The 19172-nt window shown below is 41.3% G+C and overlaps 1 protein-coding gene across 2 annotated transcripts in view; it reads left to right on the plus strand.

Moving 5' to 3' along the window:
- Nucleotides 1–17610, plus strand: part of FUT10 (fucosyltransferase 10) — a 217208-nt gene extending 199598 nt beyond the window's left edge. The window contains exon 8 of one of the 2 annotated variants that reach the window (XM_069104925.1): nt 14173–17610. In XM_069104925.1, the coding sequence (XP_068961026.1) occupies nt 14173–14215 (43 nt within the window). In that variant the 3' untranslated portion in view covers nt 14216–17610. The remainder of the gene's footprint in view (nt 1–14172) is intronic. The other variant, XM_069104926.1, reaches the window with a different exon arrangement.
- Nucleotides 17611–19172: the final 1562 nt, after the last annotated feature.

Consider the following 19172-nt stretch of genomic DNA (forward strand, 5'->3'; position numbering starts at 1 on the left):
TATATATATATATATATATATATATATATATAAATTGCCCAGATTAATGGAAGAGGAAATATAATACTTAAATAATCCTTCCTTAGACAAAGGAACTGAACATGGCATAAATAATTTGCCTAAGGTAAAACAAAACAAAACAGGATTAGATGAATTCACAAGTGAATCCTACCAAACTTTTAAGGAATAATTAATTTTAATACTGTATAAACCATTTTTAAAATAGGCAAAGAAGAAATCCTATCAAATTCCTTCAACAATGTAAATATTTTGCTGAAACCTAAAACATGGAGATCAAAAACAGAGAATTAAAACTATCGACCAAATTCTCTAATGAATATCAATACAAAAATTTTTAATAAAATACTAGCAAGGATATTACAGTAATTTATAACAAAAACCATACACTATGACCAGGAATATAAAACTGGTTCAATTATTAGGAAAACAATCATATGATCATCTCAATAGATGAAGAAAAAGCTTTTGACAGAATATAATACCCATTCCTATTAAAATACGCTCAAAAGCCTAGGAATAAAGGGAACTTTCCTTAAACTGATAAGTAGTATCTATCTAAAAGCAGGAGCAAGCATTTTCTATGATAGGGATAAGCTAGAAGACTTTCCTGATCAGGAACAAATCAGGAGTAAAGCAAGGATGTCCATGATGAATGTTATTATTCAATATAGTACTAGAAATGCTAGTTATAGTAAAAAAACCAAGAAAAAGAAATGGAAGGAATAAGCACAGGTAAGAAGGAAACCAACCTTCCACTTTTTGCAGATGACATGATGATATGGAGAACCCCAGAGAATCAACTAAAAACTAGTGGAAACAATGAAAACTTTTGCAAAGTTGCAAGATACAAATGAAGCTCACATAAATTGTCAGCATTTCTATATATTAGCAACAACACCCAGCAGGAAGAGATAGAGATAGAAATTTCATTTAAAATAATTGCAGAGAGGGGTGGAGCCAAGATGGAGGAGTAAAAACAGGACCTCCGCATGACTCTGGCCCACCTCCCACCACCTCCAATACATGTAAAATATGACTCCAAACAAACTTTAGAGCTACAGAACCCACAAAGTGACAGACAGAAACAGATCTCCCACTGAGGGTAGCCCGGAAGGCTGACAGGAAAGGTCTGTTGCACCGTGCTGGGAGCTGAGCACAGTTCCATGTAAGCCATGTGGTTCTGGCCCTGGGGCAGCCCCAATCAGTGGTGGAAGGAGAAGACTTCAGGAGAGTGAATCACCAGCAGCTGTGGCAGTTTCCCAACCTCTCAACCCATAAATGCCAAAAAGAAAGTAAAAGGTCAGTCGGGAACTCTGTTGGGACAGGGGGGATGGAAGAGCACAGTCCGACCCCTGCTCCCCGAGGTGAGAAGTGCTGAGGCATGGTGGATGCAGCTGCTACCCCGTGGCTGCCTCCAGAGCTCCTGGCCTACAGATCACAGGGCGACCATGAAACCATTTGGAGGCTAAGCGCTCTTGCTTTGACCTGCTTGGATCCAGATCATGGTCTTGAGGGATGGTCCTGGTGTGTGTGGCCAGTGTGCCAGAGCTTGTGGTGTCTGTAGAGGGCACCCTCCTTATAGCTCCAGCAGCTGTGAAAACCCCAGCCATTTGGGACAAAGCTCTCCTCTCTGGAAGCAGAGTTCTATTGTGGCAAAGAGCTCAAAAGTCAAGTAATTGGCTGGCAATATGAGCAAACAGAGGAAGCACAAACAGACCATGGAATCTTTTTTGGGGGACAAAAAGAATCAAAGCATGGAATGAGAGGAAGACAATGAAGTCAGAACTCCTGCATCAAAAGCTTCCAAGAAAAATATGAATTGGTTACAGGCCATGGAGGAGCTCAAGAAGGATTTTGAAAATCAGTTAAGAGAAGTGGAGGGAAACTTGGGAAGAGAAATGATAATGATGCAAGAAAATCATGAAAACTAAGTCAACAGCCTGCTAAAGGAGGCCCCCCAAAATACTGAAGAAAATAACACCTTAAAAAGTAGACTAACCCAAATGGCAAAAGAGGCCCAAAAGGCCAACGAGAGGAAGAATGCCTTAAAATTAATCTGGAGGAACTACAGGTTATGAATACTGAGGAAATCAATGAAAACAAAATGTGAACAAAGGGGGCCTAGCAGTACCAGTCCTCAAACTACATTACACATTGATAATCATTCAGAAATTTGGTACTGGATAAGATATAGAATGTTTGATCAATGGAATAGATTAGGTAAACAATATATGGAAGCAAATAACCAGTGTAATCTCTTGTTTGATAAACCCAAAGATCCCAACACCTGGGGTAAGAGTTCACTATTTTACAAAAACTGCTGGGAAAACTGAAATGCAGTCTGACAGAAACCAGGCATAGATCAACATCTTGTAACTTATACCAAGATAAACTGAAAACAGGTGCATAATTTAATTATAAAGGGTGATATCATGAGCAAATTACCTGTCAGATCAATGGATAAGGTAAGAATTAGTAAACAGGCAAGCAATAGGAAGATTCATAGGAGGTGAAAGAGATAATTTTGCTTACACAAAATTAAAAAAAGGTTTTGCACAAATAAAATTAATGTGGCCAAAATTAGAAAGAAAACAGGAAGCTGGGGAAAAGTTTTCATATCGAATTTCTCTGATAAAGTTTTCATTTCTTGACTATTTAAGGAACTGAGCCAAATTTACAAAAATAAGAGCCAAATGGTAAATAGTCAAAAAATATGAACAGGCAGTTTTCAGAAGAAGAAATTAAGCCTTTCAATAACTCAAATGGAAACATGCTCTAAATCACTAATCATTAGAGAAATGCTAATTTAAAAAAAAAACACGGAGGTACCACCTCAGGTACCTATCAGATTGGTCAATATGACAGAAAAAGAAAATGACAAATACTCGAAGGGATGTGGGAAAATAGTATCCTAATGTACTCTTCTTGAAACCATGACCTGGTCCAGCCATTCCAGAGAGCAGTATGGAACTATGCCCAAAGGCCATAAAACTGGGCATACTCTTTGACCCAGCAGTACTGCTACTAAATCTGTACCCCAATGAGATGAGCTATAAAGAATGATGAAGGTGATGGTTTGAGAAAAAGCCTGGGAGGACTTACATGAGCTTAGGCAAAGTAAAGTGAGCTGAGCCAGGAGAACATTATAGACAGTAACAAATATTGTAATAATCAGCTGTGGAAAAATTAGCCACTCTGATCAGTTAAATAATATACAACAATGCCGAAAAAGATTCATGATGGAAAATGCTATTTACCTTCACACAGAGAGCTGATGAAATCTAAGTGTAGATTGAAACATATTTATTTCTCTTTATTTCTTCCCCCCCTCATGTGAAAATGTTTAGCATGATTTCATATGCATAATGATTATTGTATTTCTTGCCTTTCCAAAGAGTGGGGAGAGGGATGGGGGGAAAGAGAATTTGTAATGAAAATAATTTTTGTTTTTGCTTTTTGGAGGGGGGAAGGCAGGGCAATTGGGGTTAAATGACTTGGATTTCAACTCAGATCCTCCTGACTCTAGGGCTGGTGCTCTATCCACTGCACCACCTAGCTGCCCCGAAAATAAAAATTTCAAAAACATATATATATACATATAAATCTTAGCCTATGAAATGTACCAAAAATAGACTGTGGGCTGGTTTTCTCCCTTGGGTTGTTGTTTGCCAACCCTTGCTGTAGATCATCGTATGCCTGAAAAGGAATTTCCTCACATTTTTGACAAGGGGTTGTCTGGCCATGGTTCCTCAGTCTGCAGTCTGGATCAAGTAGAACAAGTCAAGTCTATCTTCCACAAGACAATTGTCCAAATCCTAGACGGTAGCTGCCATGGTGGCCATGACCTTCTCTTCTCCAGGGTAGACTTTTCCAGGTCTTTCATCTTATCCTCCTGTTCTCGAGACCCTTCCACATCCTGATTCCCTCCTCTGAACACTTGCCGGCTTATCGATGTCTTCCCTAAAATGTGTCCTGCATAGTACATCCTGGTCAAGCTGTGGTCCCCAAGGAAGGTGTATAGCTGTGACTATCACTTCTTCTGTGCTGGACATTTTACCAAGTGAAGTGACTTTCCTAGGTCATGCAAGGAGTATGGGGAGAGTAGAGTGGAGTGGGGTATGCACACAGATAAGTGAGCTGTGAGGAAAGACAAGCAAGAAGAGAACTTTGTTTAGAGTCAGTAATGGGTGGAAATCGCCATGAAGGAGGTGGGCTTTTATGCATCCTGATATCCAGACTATCCTTGCTTTTGGGTTGTTCTATCTGGGCTCATTTCTTGGCACTGATAAATGTCCATGTTTGGTGTGTGCTGGGTATTACTGTAATGACATTATTACATCAAAAGAAAGAGTTGAGTTTCCCTGCCATGGTCAGCCACTCCAAAGATTAGTGGCCTTGGAAAGCAATAGGGCTTTTTCCTCCTGAGTCAGACTATGGAATTTATAGATTTCCAATGCTTAAAGTGAAGTAAAGATGAAATATGTATTTGGAATCAGTTTTCCCATAAAGGCACCAGCATTTTAATAATCTGATATCAATAATATTCTAACATTTAACCCAACCTTCTAATATCAAATATTCTGACATCAGTAACAGTGACCCTCCTCCTCTTAATTCAATACTTTTAGCAGAGCAGGATCTCTGAGCCATAAGCAGATATCGGAACTTGTGTGATAGTAGGAGCCACATCTTCAACTGTTTTCGCTCATTAGCTTAGTGTTTCTGTCATTTCTTTCATGATGCCTTCCCTGACAGCACTGCTCCTGTCCAAATACAGAAGTGCACATAGCACACACAGAGTCTCCTGTCCTTGCCAAAATTTCTCATATTTCCCCTGGTTCTCCTTTGCTCTGAAAACAGCCCATTGCATATCACACTATATTAGACTGTAAGTTCCCTGAGGGCAGCACTCTACCTTTAAAAAAAATCATTGAACAGTGCCTTGCTCCCAACTCCTAGAACAGTGTCTTAGACATAGTAAACTAATAAAGGTTTGTTTAATTGAATTGACTGGTCTAATTCCATTTTAAATTCAAAACCAAACTGCACAATCTCTAAGACTTTCCAACTCTAAATTTTATAGTCCTTCTTTAGAGGGCTTACTGACATGAGAGATATACATAGATAAATAAATTCTGGACCCTCTAGCAAGTGCCAGTAAATGTTTCCAGGTCAAGTAATATAGAAAGTGCACTTTGAAATACAGACTCATTTCAGTAAGGTGGGAAGATGAAATGACCTCTAGGAGAGACCTTGGACTTCTAGGAAATGCTGCACAGGCAAGAGAGAGGGGACCAGGGGCACTGCCTCCGAGGGAGGCAACAAGGCAGAACCAGGCAGTTACATGTAAATTTTTTGACAAACATTTAAAACATTTTGAATTCCAAATTTTCCTCCTCCCTTCTACCACTCCTGACTCCTCAAGAAGACAATCATGTTTATGTCTTTTATACATGTGAAATCATGCCAAACATATTTCCCTATTAGTCTTGTTGTAAAAGAAAACACATATAAAAGAAAAGAATAAAAATAAGGTTAAAAAATATGCTTCAATCTGCACTCTGAATTTTTCAGTTTTCTCTGGAGGTAGATAGCATTTTTCATCATGGGTCTTTTGTATTTGTCTTGGATGATTGTCCAGATCAGAGCTGGCTTAGGTCCTTACAATGTTGCTGTTGCTGTGTACGATGTCCTCATGGTTCTTCTCATTTTACTTCACATACAAGTCTTCCCAGGTTTCTCTGAAAACACCCTGCTCATCATTTCTTGTAGCACAATAGTATCCCATCACAATCATATACCATAGCTTGTTCCCAACTGATGGCCTTCCCAGCAACTTTCAATTTTTTGCCTCCACAAAAAGAGCTACTATAAATATTTTTGTACAAAGAGGTCCTTTTCCCAGGAGGCAAAATTATATACCATATAAACCCATCCTTAGGGTCCGTGATTTTGCTACCCAAAGCCCAACTTTTAGCATGTTCTTTCCCCAATACATGTCCCTCACTCTCTGACTAAGGTGAATTTCTTGCACGTGAGCACAAACCTCTGTTTATGTTGCCATAGTGTATGTATGCATTGTTTGCTTGCTTGCTGCATCTCCCAACAATAATGCTTATGATTGTATAATTTTCTGAGTACCCATTTTCTAGAAATCCCAAACCAAAGTATTTGCTTTAACCTAAGCTATGAGTCCAAACAAAGCATACATCAGCAGCAGCAGCTATTAGCACTCCTACACTTTGCAGACAGCACTACCACCCACTCCCAACTATGGACATCATTGCTGGTCCCACTGGATCCTTCCTTGTATCCATTTCCCTAACAGAAGCACCCAGTGGCTCTCTTCTGCGGTAGCCCCGTTCTATTGTAGGTTACAGTGATCCCCTGGCCACTTCTGCAGCTTGTTGTGATTGGCATCTAGCCCAGTCAGGATCAAAAAGTCAGTGCATTCCCTTCCCCTCCCCTCCAGACACACACACACACACACACACACACACACACAGAGCTGCCTACATGGATTTCTGAATACCAAAGGAGTTGGATGAAGCTCATTTCTTTGGGCTAATGCATTCATTTGCTGAGGAGATGGGTAGGTGGGAAATGCCTTTGATCCCACTCATCTCTGAGTTGACATTCAAGAACAAAAGTAAAGGAGAGGGGAACCTGTCTCCAACTGAAGCCTAGGGACCAGAGGAACTTGCCCTGACATCCATGCATTTTGGGGTGGGATGAGGGCTGGGGGTGGTTGGAGGCACACAGTGGTCAAATTGTGGCTGAGCAGCTGAGCTCAGTGAGTCACTGCTGGAACATTCAGAAAGGATTCCCTGATCCCACTGCCTGGGAAGCCCCTGGAACCACTGCTCAGATGCTTTGTTTTCATTTCCCTTTTTGTTAAAACAAATGACATTCCCTTTTTATCATCAGAGTGACTTCTCCACAACATTCCCAGCTGGTCACTCAAACAAACAATGTTTTCATTCCCCTTTTGCTTATTCTTCCCATGTAAAAAGGCATCTGACCTTGTCACTCTCAGTAAAGTGAGCAATGATGTCTTAATTGTTCAGTTTTATGGCCTTTTCTCAAGCCTCATTCTTTCCAACCTCTTTGTAACATTTGATATCACCAACAATCATGTCACCATGGATATATTCTCAGCTTTGGGTTTTTACCACCCTGCACTTCACCTCCTGCCTATCTCACAGCTCCTTTTCAGTTTCTTTTGTTGACTCATAATCCTTATGTTGCCCTCTAGCCATGGGTGGACCCCCAGACTTCTTGGTCTTCTTTTATCTGTACCCTTTTGGTGACCTTATCATTTATGTGGTATTCAACTTTCACCTCTACAAAAAATGACTTCCAAGTCAGCTAAGTGGCACAAGGAATAGAGCTCCAGGGCCTGGAGTTAGGAAGATAATGAATTCAAACTCTATTTCACACATTAACCATATGACCCTGAACAAGTCATTTAATCTCTCTGTGCCTCAATTTCCTCATCTTTAAGATGGGTATAATAATAGCACCTACCTCCCAGAGTTATTGGGAGGATCAAATGAGATTTGTAAAACATTTTGCACATTGCCTGGCACAGTTGATGCTTTATAAATACTTCTTGTTATTCTTTTGAGCTTCCACATCAGCAACTACCAATTGAACATTTTAAACTTGATGTCCCATAGGCGTCCAAGGCAGATTTCACTGCCTTTCCCCACCAGAACAATTCCTTTCCCAAACTCCTCTATTTTTGTTAATGACCATCATCTAGTTACCCAGTTCCTAACCTTCCAATCACCATCAACTTGTTTTTCCATCTCATACTATTTATTCAATCATTTGCTAAGTCTTTTCTTTCATACCTCCATAACATCTGATCTCTGTACCCATTTGTTAGCTGGAAAGGCCATCACCACCATCACCTCAGCTACATTATTTTCATGGTCTTCTAATTAATGCCCCTCCCTGAAATGTACCCTTTCTCTCCATTTCATCATCCACACAGCTGCTGAGGTATTATTCCCAAAACACAGGTCTGACCATGACACTCTTCTGCCCAATAAACTCCCTTGTCTCCCTGTTCTCCAGGATCCAATACAATCTTCCCTGTTTAGTATTTAGAGCCCTTTACCATCTAGCTCCTACCTACATTCTCAGACTTCATTTTTGTGATTTCCCTCTTATCATCCACAGTTCAACCAAACTGGTCTTCTTGCTGTTCTTCCCATAAAGCATTCCAGCTCCCATTTGTGAACCATGGTGCTCTTCCCCCAGGCTTGGAATGCACTCCCCCTTTTCAATTTTGGATCTTTAAATCCTGAGTTTCCTTTAAAGCTCAGATCAATTACCTTCTACATGAAACTTTTCCTTTGTACTTCTTCTCAACCATACCTTGCATTTATGTTGGATATATTTGGAATATAAACTGTATGGATATATATTGATTATTCAGCCAATAAAGATTTTTTAAGCACCTATATGTTGGGTGCTGTACTAAGTCCTGGGGATAAAAAAGAGGCAAAAGACAGTTTCTGCCCTCAAGGAGCCCATAGTCTAATAGGTGAGAAAAGCAACAAACGTGTAAAAACAAACTATATACAGGACAAGTAGCAAGTAATTGAAAAGGAAGACACTAGAATGAAGAGGGGTTGGGAGAATCTTCTTATAGAATTTAGGATTTTAGCTGGGACCTAAAAAATACCAGCAAAACGAATGGGTGGAGATTGAGAACAGGAGCATTGCAAGGGTGAGGGATAGTCTGAAAAATGCCCAGAGGCTCGAGACAGGGCATTTTGTTTGTGGGACAGTAAGATATGTGTTATTGGATTGGAAGAGGAAGGGTCAGGGAGTAAGGTAGAAGGAGACTTCAAAGGTTGTTGTTGTTCGTTCTTCATTTTCTTTTCTTTTCTTTTTCTTTTTGGAAGGGGGAAGGCAGGGCAATTCGTGTTAAGTGACTTGCCCAAGGTCACATGGCTAGTAAGTGTTAAGTGTCTGAGGTCGGATTCGAACTCAGGTCCTCCTGACTCCAGGGACAGTGCTCTATTTACTGCACCACCTAGCTGCCCCCATCCTTCATTTTCAAAGAGGACCAATGAAATCAGGATGTGTTGGGTGATGTCTTGAGTTGTGTATGAATTGGATTTAAGTGACACAGAGTTGTGCAAGTTGTGAAAGACTTTGAATACCAAACAGAGGAGTTTATATTTGATACTGGAGGCAATAGGGAGCCACTGGAGTTTATTGAGTAGGAAGGTAATATAGTCAGACCTGAACTTTAGGAAAATCACTTTAGCTATTGAATGGAAGATGGGTTGCAGTGGAGAGAGGTTTGAAGTAGGCAGACCCACCAGCAGATTATTGCAATAAACAATGCATGAGAGTGCACCAGGCTGGGGGCAGTATCAGAGGAGGGAAGGGAGCATGTTCCAGAGATGCCGCAAAGGTGAAATCAATAGACCTTGACAACAGACTGGGTATGGCGGGGGGGAGGGGGTTTGAGAAATAGTGAGGAGTCCAGGGTGACTCCTAGGTTGTGTGTCTGAAGGACTGGGAGAATGGGGTTGTCTTCTATAATCACAGGGAAGATAGGGTTTGGGGGGTAAATAATGAGTTCTGGTTTGAGTTGAAGATGTCTACTGGGCACCCAGTTGATGTCTGAAAGGCAGTTGGAGCTGGGAGGTTGGAGATCAGCAGGGAGGTTGGTGCAGGATAGGTAGATTTGAGAATCATCAGAAAAGAGAATCATTGAATCCATGGGACCTAATGAGACCACTGAGTAAAGTGGCTTAAGGTAAAAGGAGAAGGGCCCAGGACAGAGACCTGAGGGAATGATCTGGAGGAGGATCCCCATGGACACTGAGATAGCCCGCTCATGTTGGTAGGAGGAGAGCTAGAAGCCAGCGGCGCCCAAAATGCCTAGTTTCCTTAGAAAGGCAGATTCCTTGGGTGCAGGATCCATTTCACTTTTTTTTTCTTTGTATCTCTAACACTAAGAGTACTGCCTGGCATATAATTGATGCTTAAGAAATGTTTGTTGATTGACTATTCCTTTATATGAAAACATTTTTTTTCAATTTTCAGGTATTTATTTTTCTCCCTCTTAACCCCCCCAGGGTGCAAAAAAATACAAAAATAACTCTTTTGTAACAAACATGAATTGTTAAGTTGTAGCAGGCCTATCAGACTTTTCGTGACCCCATTTGGAGTTTTCTTGGCAGAGATACTGGAGTGGTTTTCCATTTCTTTCTCCAGCTTGTTTTATAGATGAGGAAACTGAGGCAAACAGGGCTAAGTGACTTACCCAGGGTCACACAGCTAGTTAAATGTCTGAGGCCCAATTTGAACTCAGCTCTGCATGACTCCAGGCCCAGCACTGTGTCAACTAGCTGCCTTAACAAATAGGAATATTGACTCATTGGGTGTGCTTACACACCTCTGGCCCTTACTCATACCTCCCAGAGCAAAAGGAAGATTCAGTTTGCCCCAGGTGCCACAAAGCAGTCAATTCATAGTCATCTGGATCTTGGAGCTTGTGAAAGAAATAAAGGAGCCTCAGTTTATCACATTTGAGGCTAGGAAAGCAGAACGGGAGGCTCTCATCTGAAATTCCTAGTTATTTAAAATCCAGCAACATGTCAGCCAGCTAAGATTTCCCAGAGCTCTCCTGGTTCAAAGCTGCTAGCTATAGATCAAGCGGACTAGCAAATGCTCGTATCTTCTGAGAGCGTCTAATGTACGCTGGGCATGCTTTTTTGTGCCCACTGAACAAGCCAGGGATTAGCTTTAATTTCAATGAATCTTCTTCCTTGGGTTAGAAGATCCCCTCTAAACGTGAATGGGAAAAAGCAAACCAGTGAAAGGGAATGAACTGAGATTACATACGTGGAGACAGAAGCCCTGGCATCCTGTGAGTTTCATCCAGGAGATATGCAGCCTATTCACAAGATGCACAGATCAACACACATGCATCTATCAGGCACCTACTGTGTGCTGGCACTTTCCTGGGCACTGAAGAAGCAAAATAAAAATCCCAAAGAATCTCTGCTCTTGGGATGCTTGTATTCTGATGGAGGGGACAGTGTGTCCATGAATCAGTGCACATAGTAGATCAGTGCCCAGCAGTGGACAGGCCATTGGTCTGGGCTTTGAAGCAACAAGGCTCAAGCTCCAGACTCTTACTCCCTGTGTGCTTTGTCCAATCTCTCTGAGACTCAGCTTCCTCTTCTGTAACATGAGGCAGGTGGATCAGCTTTCTGGATCTTCGCTCTAGGACAGTGTAAGTACGGTGGATTTTAGTGCGTGTAAAGTAGATATGTGCTATTATTTCTTGGAGTTCAGTTCCCAGGATCCATGGCCATAACAGTCTGTTGTTCCCAAGTTAGATATGAGCTCTCACAATCATGGTTCAAAACATCTCCACCATGCTTGTGCAGCACTGAAATTGTAAACATCCACTGAGACTATGCAGTGAGATATAGGAATGAAGCCATGGAAACTTGTGAGGCCATGAAGCAGGTGGGTTCTGGTCAGTGAGCGGGGAATCCTTAGGTTCCTCAACAGGTCCCCAGCAAGGCTTGGGGGGAATCTGTGTTTGCCTCAACTGGCCCCCATTGAGGCTTGTGGGGATTCAGGGGAATGCACAAGTTGTACCTGCCTTCATTGACCTCATTGAGAGGGGAGAGCTGCCCTCCTCTTCCCCCCCCTTGCTGGCCCATGTGAGAAGGGTGATTAGTGAATGCTGTAGGAGTTGGTGCTCAGAGACACTTATGAGGAGACTAGACAGTAAAGTAAGATTATTAGCCCCTTCTTAGTGTCTTTCCTGTCTGACCAGATCAAGAGTGAGATCAAGTGTGCTAGCGAGCCTCCTTTTTGCTGTGTGCTTCAAATCCAGGAAGGAAAAGGGGTGCAGGTGTGAACTCAGGGAGAGGAGGCTTCCTGACCCCAGGCTGGGCTCTCTATCCACTGTGCTGCCTAGCTGCCCCAATCATTTCCAAAAAATACTAACAGCTCCTATTTATATGGTTCTTTAAAGTGTGTAAATAAATTTGTACCTATTCCTTGATCTTCCCAACAACCTTGTTGGGTAAATTCTGTAGGTGTTGTTGCTATCTTACAGATGAGAACACTGAGGCTGTGAGATTATGTGCCTTATTCAGGGTCAGTCAGGTAGGCTGTATCTGAGGTAGAACTAAAAGCCTGGTGTTCTCCACTCTGCATTCAGCATTCCCTTTATCACATGCAGCTACACTGGCCAGGGAAGGAAGCACGTCTATTTTGAGGACAGAAAAGTTCCATCATTTTCTGTAATTGTAGCAAGAAAATTCGGGAGGAAGTTTGGGAATCTAGGGAGTGTCCAGCCCTCAGGAGCTCGGGGAGAGTTTTCAGAAGGGGAAGCTCAGCCAGCCTTCAAAAGGCCTGCAGTGCTTTGGGGCAGAGAGTCCAGTGGAAGGGGAAAGGACAGAGTTTCTGTTTGATTTCAGTTCCTGGGAAGCCCCAGGGAGTGGAGAAGAGAAGCCATTGAGTAGACAGCTCCTTCCAGATGAGGCCACACTCACTGAGTCATCCCCCTATCTTTGAATCTCTGAAAGAGAGAGAACTGGGGCTTTCCGGAGGACTGGAACGGCCGGGCCCCAAAGTCACTGAAATTTATCAATGCACACAAAGCAAGTTTTCTTTGGGACTGGGAAGCTGTTAGCAAAGATGCATGACCTTCAGCCTAATAGGGGATGTGATCTTTCCCCTGAATCACAAAAAGCATTTAGAATAATACACACATCAATGTTTATTTACAAAAAGAAAACAGCAACATATAATTATGAGAGCATTTGACTTAGATTCTACATCCAAATCCTGGCCTTGGTACTTACCTTGCTGTATGACCCTAGGCAAATCACTAGCCCTCTCTGAGCCCCATTAGCTTATTGATAAAAAGAGGATAATATTAATTGTTTATTGGATTCTTATGAGAAAAGCACTTTTATTTATTTATTTTTTTTGCCTTTTTATTTTTTGGAGGGCAGTTGGGGTTAAGTAACTTGCCCAAGGTTACACGGCTAGGTTTTTTTTTTTTGTGTGGGTATTAAGTGTCTGAGGCCAGAACTGAACTCAGGTCCTCCTGATTCTGGGCCCAGCGCTTTACTCACTGTGCCACCTAGCCGCCCCTAGAGAAAAGTACTTTTAAAACCTAAAAGTGATACTGAAATGTACATTAGAGTTGAGAACCAGTCTCCTAGAAGGTTTGATAGAACAGCTAAATGGCTCAGTGGATAGAGTGCTGGGCCTGGAGTCAGGAAGACTTGGGTTCAAATCCAGCCTCAGACACTTCCTGGCTGGGCAAGTCACTTGTCCTTGATTGCCTCAGTTTTCTCATTTATAAAATGAGTTGGAGAAGGAAATGGCAAACCATTCCAGTGTCTTTGTCCAAAGGAAACCCATCAAATGGGATCACAAAGAGTCAGACATGACTGAAACTATCGAACGGCTTCTAGAAGGTATTTCTTGGCCTCAAATTAGATGAAAAATTTAGAAAGGTCTTCCAATCCCAGCCGGCAATTTCAGGTTGGAGGAGTGTGCCTAGTAAGCATGTGTCTCCAGTGGCTGGGGACCAGAATGATGAAGGGACTGGAGATCAGATCATGTGAAGGTTGAGTAAGGCACCCAGGACTGTCTCTGAAAGAAAAGAAAACTTTGAGAAAGACCTACAGAAGGTTTCCGAGGATTGGGAGGATTGTTACACGGGGTGGGGGCAGGGCAGATCTCCCTTGTCTGCCTAGGTCTCTGAGGGACTCCAGGACAAAAGGGGCCAATTCAAGTCAGAGAGATGCATGTTTGGGTGTGATGTAAGGTGTGTGTGCGGGGGAAGACACTGAGTCTTAAACATGAAGAAGCAATCTCCGTGAAGATCAGAAAGTTGCTCATGGTCATACAACCAGTACTAGTACTCATGGGTCATCAGGAGGCTCAAAAGAGACAGCGGATTTAAGATGTTTTGGAAATGTGAAAGCTTTATTTAAGTGCCAGGTGGGGTGGTAGGGAGTGAGGAGCAAACAGAAGCCTCCAGGCTTGGGGGGAAGGGACTGTAGGCCTATGACAACCCCACAGACCATCTCAGTCATGGTTATATCCTTGCTTCTACATTCAACTTTCTTTTCCATCCAGCAGGGGAGGAGAGGAAAATCTTGCCTCTGGCACTAAGTCCTAATCCAAGACTGAAGCTAAAGATAGGAGCAGGCAGAAGACTTCAACTACAATGAAGAAATATTACAGATCAAAAGAATCATGAAATAAAATCCCAGAAGCAACTCACTGAAATAATCACAAGTCAGACTTCAGAAAAAGAAAAAAGGATTGGTCACAAGGACTCCAAGATTGGATAAAAGAGGAAAAATGCGCTGAAAGAAGAACAAATTAGAACTCTTTGAAGGAGAAGAAACAGTTTAGAAGAAAAGATAGAAAATCTTATCCAAGCAATTGACACCATAAAAAATTATAAAGGAACACACAGACCTCAAAAATTCAATGAAGCAAGAAGAATATTTTAACAAAGTAAAAAACTAAGAAATGATAAGAAGTGGGACATATATTGTAAAAAAACAACTAACTTGGAAAACAGGGGGAGGGGAGGGGATTTAAGAATCATGTGACTCTTCACAAAGACATGGCTTCCTCTGGGCATTTCTCCACAGCCAGTAACTTCCTTGAAAAGTAGCATCAAAGCAGCAGACTCAAAGCAGCCCTTGATGCTGTCACTCCTCCCTCTCACCTCATCACCATCTCAGCTCTACTGCAGTTTCCTACAGGAGCCCTATCCTAACCTTCTTGGTGTTACTGCCCTCTCTTTTCTGAAATTATTTTTTAAATCTTCATTGTATGTATTTTGTATTTACTTAATTTTTAATTACTGAATTTAATATTAATTTATATTTTTGATGTAATAATATGTTATATCCAAACCCAAACCACCCATCTCCAGATTTGAAGCCCATCATTAAACCCATTTATATATTTGTCTTTGTCTCCATCCAATACCCTGTAATAGCTTGAAGCAGCTTACGGCATAGTCTTGGGTATTGCCCAAGGCATAGTCCTGGGGTTATGGCACAAGTTTATCTTCAGAAGAGGCCACCCTGTTCTGTTCCTGATGACCAAGAAGGGTCCCCACACCCTTTACCCAGAACATAACCCCTAGACTGTTCCCATTACCCAACAACCCACCCCCTGTACCCTTCACACTGTTCTGGGAGGGACCCCCTTCCAGGAAAAGTTGCACCCTCGTACCCTTGTGCCATCTTCCCAAATGAGCCCTGAACTATAGATCTAACCAAGGGCAATTATTGGCTTCTGTATGTCATTGCTTATGCTAGCTCCCCTCCCCAATTGTGGTTTTTGTGGTTTTAGCCTTTATAAGTACTGTGTGTACCCCAATTCGGGGCTGCCTGATTTGAGTGTATACTCCAGGCAGTCAATGAATCCACATCTAAATTTACTATGAACCCAGGTCTTAGCTCGCTCTTATTCTCTGCATTACATTTTTGGAGGCCCCAGCTAAACCCTGGGGATCATAGAAGCCCTTTGGGCCCCTAGATCACCAGTTTCAAGACCTGGGCTTGACTAGGTTGTCAACCTCGGCTGGTGGGCATCTCTGACCATTCCACTCTCCAGGAAAGCCAGAGACTAGATTGGTTTCCAGGGCTCTGGAGTTTGAAATGGGTCAGGATTAGTCTGCCTGTCTGATGCTGACCTGCCTTTATTTGGCTCATAGGGGATCTGAAAAATCCTCTGGAGGTGTCTGAGAGTGTCGGTGAGTGTCTCTCTCATTTTATTTGTTCCTTCCTTTCCATGATTCCATTTTGTGTCTCCTGTTCTGAATCTGTGGTTTGGAAGGGGGCAGGGCCAGATATGGCAGAGTATTGATCCTAGGGTATAATTTTTGGGGCAGCCTGGTAATCAAGGGAGCTCAATAATTCTTGGGGCAGCCCAGTAGTCAAGGGGGCTCTATAATTCTTGGGGCAGCCTGGTAATGTAAGTCGAGGGGGCTCCATCCTTATTGCTTGGTCATATACTGCCTCACTGAGGGACCCTAACACGTTGGGCTTCTCATGGGTTTGGTTTCTGGGACACTCTGTCCCAAAAGTGGGTGTAAGTCTAGGGGCTCCATAATTCTTGGGGCAACCCGGTAGTGTCCTGCTTCTTTTGTCTAATCTCTGTTCCTGTTCTTTTTGTTTTTGCATGGAAAGGAAAGTCTTTTGTATTTAACTGATTGTTCTGTGTAAAGTAAGTGTTTTGTGCCTTTATGCAGGGCCTGTGTTTGTGTGTCTCTGATAGTTCATGGTTGAAATGGAACTTCCTCTTTCTCCTCTCCCCCCTCACCAGGTTGGGGGTGGGGGTTGGAGAAAGAGAAAGTCAGAGATATTTTTTGTTTAGGTTAATGTATAGAAAATCTTTTTCTATTTTTGCACCCTGGGTCCTGGCCAGACTTGTGGTGCTGAGAAAGAAAAAGATAAAAGTGAAATTTATGGGAGTAAAAGTTAGAACAGCTAAAGACATTTGAGCAGATCCTGTTAAAGCCTCTTGCACCAAATCAGATTAAGGAAAGAGAGTGCTGAAGAATAGTAGGGAATTTGAGCTCTCCTCCCCCACTTGAAAAAAAAAAGAGAGGGGAGGCATAGCAGCTATATCAAATAGCAACAATCCAGGGACCCACTGGCAACAACCCTTGACCCCTGGGCACCTTGAATCCCACACCTCTAGGCATGCTGGCAACTCTCTCTCCTTTCAAACTCCTGGGTCCATAAACAGGCTCTGCAACTGTGGGGAGAGGAGAAAAACATCTGTACTTGGTGAGCCCAATCTTCTATAAATAATTTTTGTTTGCAATATTTTGGTAAATGCTTTGGTAATGCAATTAATGTGATAATGTCATTGTGTTATCATGGTATCTCTAAATTGTAAGATTCTCGTATACTGTACAAATTGAGTGACCATTGTAAGTCAGAAATGATGTTAGATAAAGCAGTTTCTATCTAAATTTAATTTTGTATATTTCCATAGTTGATTTCTAGGTTTGATTTTATACATTTATTTTTATCTTAATTTTGTACTTACTTCTATCTATATTTATGTTATTTCCTTCAATAGAACATGAATCCTTTGAGGGCAGATTTTTTAATTGTTGTTTTTGTATCTCTATTACCTAGCACACAGCAGGTAATTCATTAATAAATACCAATTCAATAAATATATGAATAAAAAAAGAATCATTTAACTCAGACTCAGACCATGGCCATATGTTGAAGGCCAGCTCTCCCACTTTTATACCTACTAACCATAAGTGGATAGTGTTCCAGTCCTGGAGTCAGGATGACTACTATTCCTGAGTTCAGTTCCAACCTCAGACACTTACTAGCTGTGTGATCCTAGGCAAGTCACTTAACCCTCTTTGCCTCAGTTTCCTTATCTGTAAAATGAGATGGAGAAGCAAATGGCAAACCTGTCTAATATCTTTGCCAAGAAAACCCCCAAAACGGGGTCATAAAGAGTTGGGCATCACTAAAACTCCTGAACAACAATAATCCTAATTACCTAAAAAAAGAACAAGATTGAATAATGACCAAAAAATTCAGAGAACCTTGATTAGGTTCCTTCATCCAACCTAAGACAGCACAAAGAATTTAAAAAGCCCTAGGGTGGGACAGAAGACCAGTCAATGCCCTTTTAAGGAAGACTCAGGAGGATGTTGACTACCTTGATCACAAAAGCCTCAAAGAGGATAGAATACCACCCAGCACTTCAATCAAAGACAATGACCACATATCTGCCAGCAATCTGAGTGCCACCAATCTGAGTGAAAGCTACCACAATGAACCTGGGAAAGCAAGTTCAGGACCAAGTAGAGACTGCCCACTCTGTCCAAGAATGTGGGAGAAGACAGGTCCTGGTCTGGCACTGAATCCTCATTCAGGAAGTAAGGCCAGAAAAATGAACTAAAGGAAGAAAAACCCCAATGATAAAGAAATATGGGCTTAAGATATGGACCCCAAACAAGAGAATAATTCCACACCAGTTACATTCAAAGTCTCAATGAAAATCACAGATGTACCATAAACTTTACTGTAATTCTTGGACAAAAGGAAGCAAGAGTTAAAAATGATAAAATTTAAATGAGAGTTGTAGATGACAAAAAGGGAAAGGAAATGAGAGCTCTAGAGGAAAGAATTAGAAGAAAATGAACAGCTCAATACAATACATACAAAATTAGATTTGACAAAACAAAGATCAATAACTCCAGGAGATAACAATAAATACTTAGATTGAATCAAAAGCCTGAAAAATAAACAAATGTAAGCAATCTGCTAGTAACCCCCACCCTGGAAAATAGATCAAAAGGAGATAATCTAAGAATCACTAGAGTACCTCAAAATATCGACCATAAAAAGGTTAAAAAAACCATATCACATTTAGAAAAATAATGAATGAAAACTGTTCAATTTAGTAGAACTGGAAGGCAAAGTGAAAATGGAAAGAATGCTCTGCACCTCCTGAAAAAAAATCCCCAAATGCAAACTCCCAGTAATATAATGGACAAAATCTAAAGTTTATCATCAAAGAAAAAATACTGGAAATGGACAGAAAGAGTTCAAGTACAAAGGACTCCCAGTCATGAGTAAATAGGACATAGTAGCTATTCCTTAGAATATAATATTTCCCCAAACAAAAGATAAATGCTTACAATAAAGGATAACTTACTTTGTCAAACTAGTAAAATCTTATTGTGATTTTTAATGAAATAGAGGATTTCTCTTTCTTTTCTTTCTTTCTTTCTTCCTTCCTTCCTTTCTATTTTTAATAGTATTTTATTTTTTCCAATTACAAGTAAAGTAAATTTTTTTTTTTGCTTTTTGGAGGGCAGTTGGGGTTAAGTGACTTGCACAAAGTCACAGGGCTAGTTTTTGTGTTAAGTGTCTGAACCCGGATTTGAACTCAGGTTCTCCTGACTCCAGGGCCAGTGCTCTATTCACTAAAGTAAATTTTTGACACTAATTTGTTTCATATTAAACCTAATTTCACAGTTTTATATGCCATATTGTACAGAAAATGGGAGAACCCATGAGAAGAGAGAGAGAGAGAGAGAGAGAGAGAGAGAGAGAGAGAGAGAGAGA

The sequence above is a fragment of the Petaurus breviceps genome, unplaced genomic scaffold (assembly GCF_028583685.1).
Source record: "Petaurus breviceps papuanus isolate PSGF00001 unplaced genomic scaffold, PetGlider_PUasm1.0 689, whole genome shotgun sequence".
In the NCBI taxonomy this organism is placed as follows: Eukaryota; Metazoa; Chordata; class Mammalia; order Diprotodontia; family Petauridae; genus Petaurus; species Petaurus breviceps.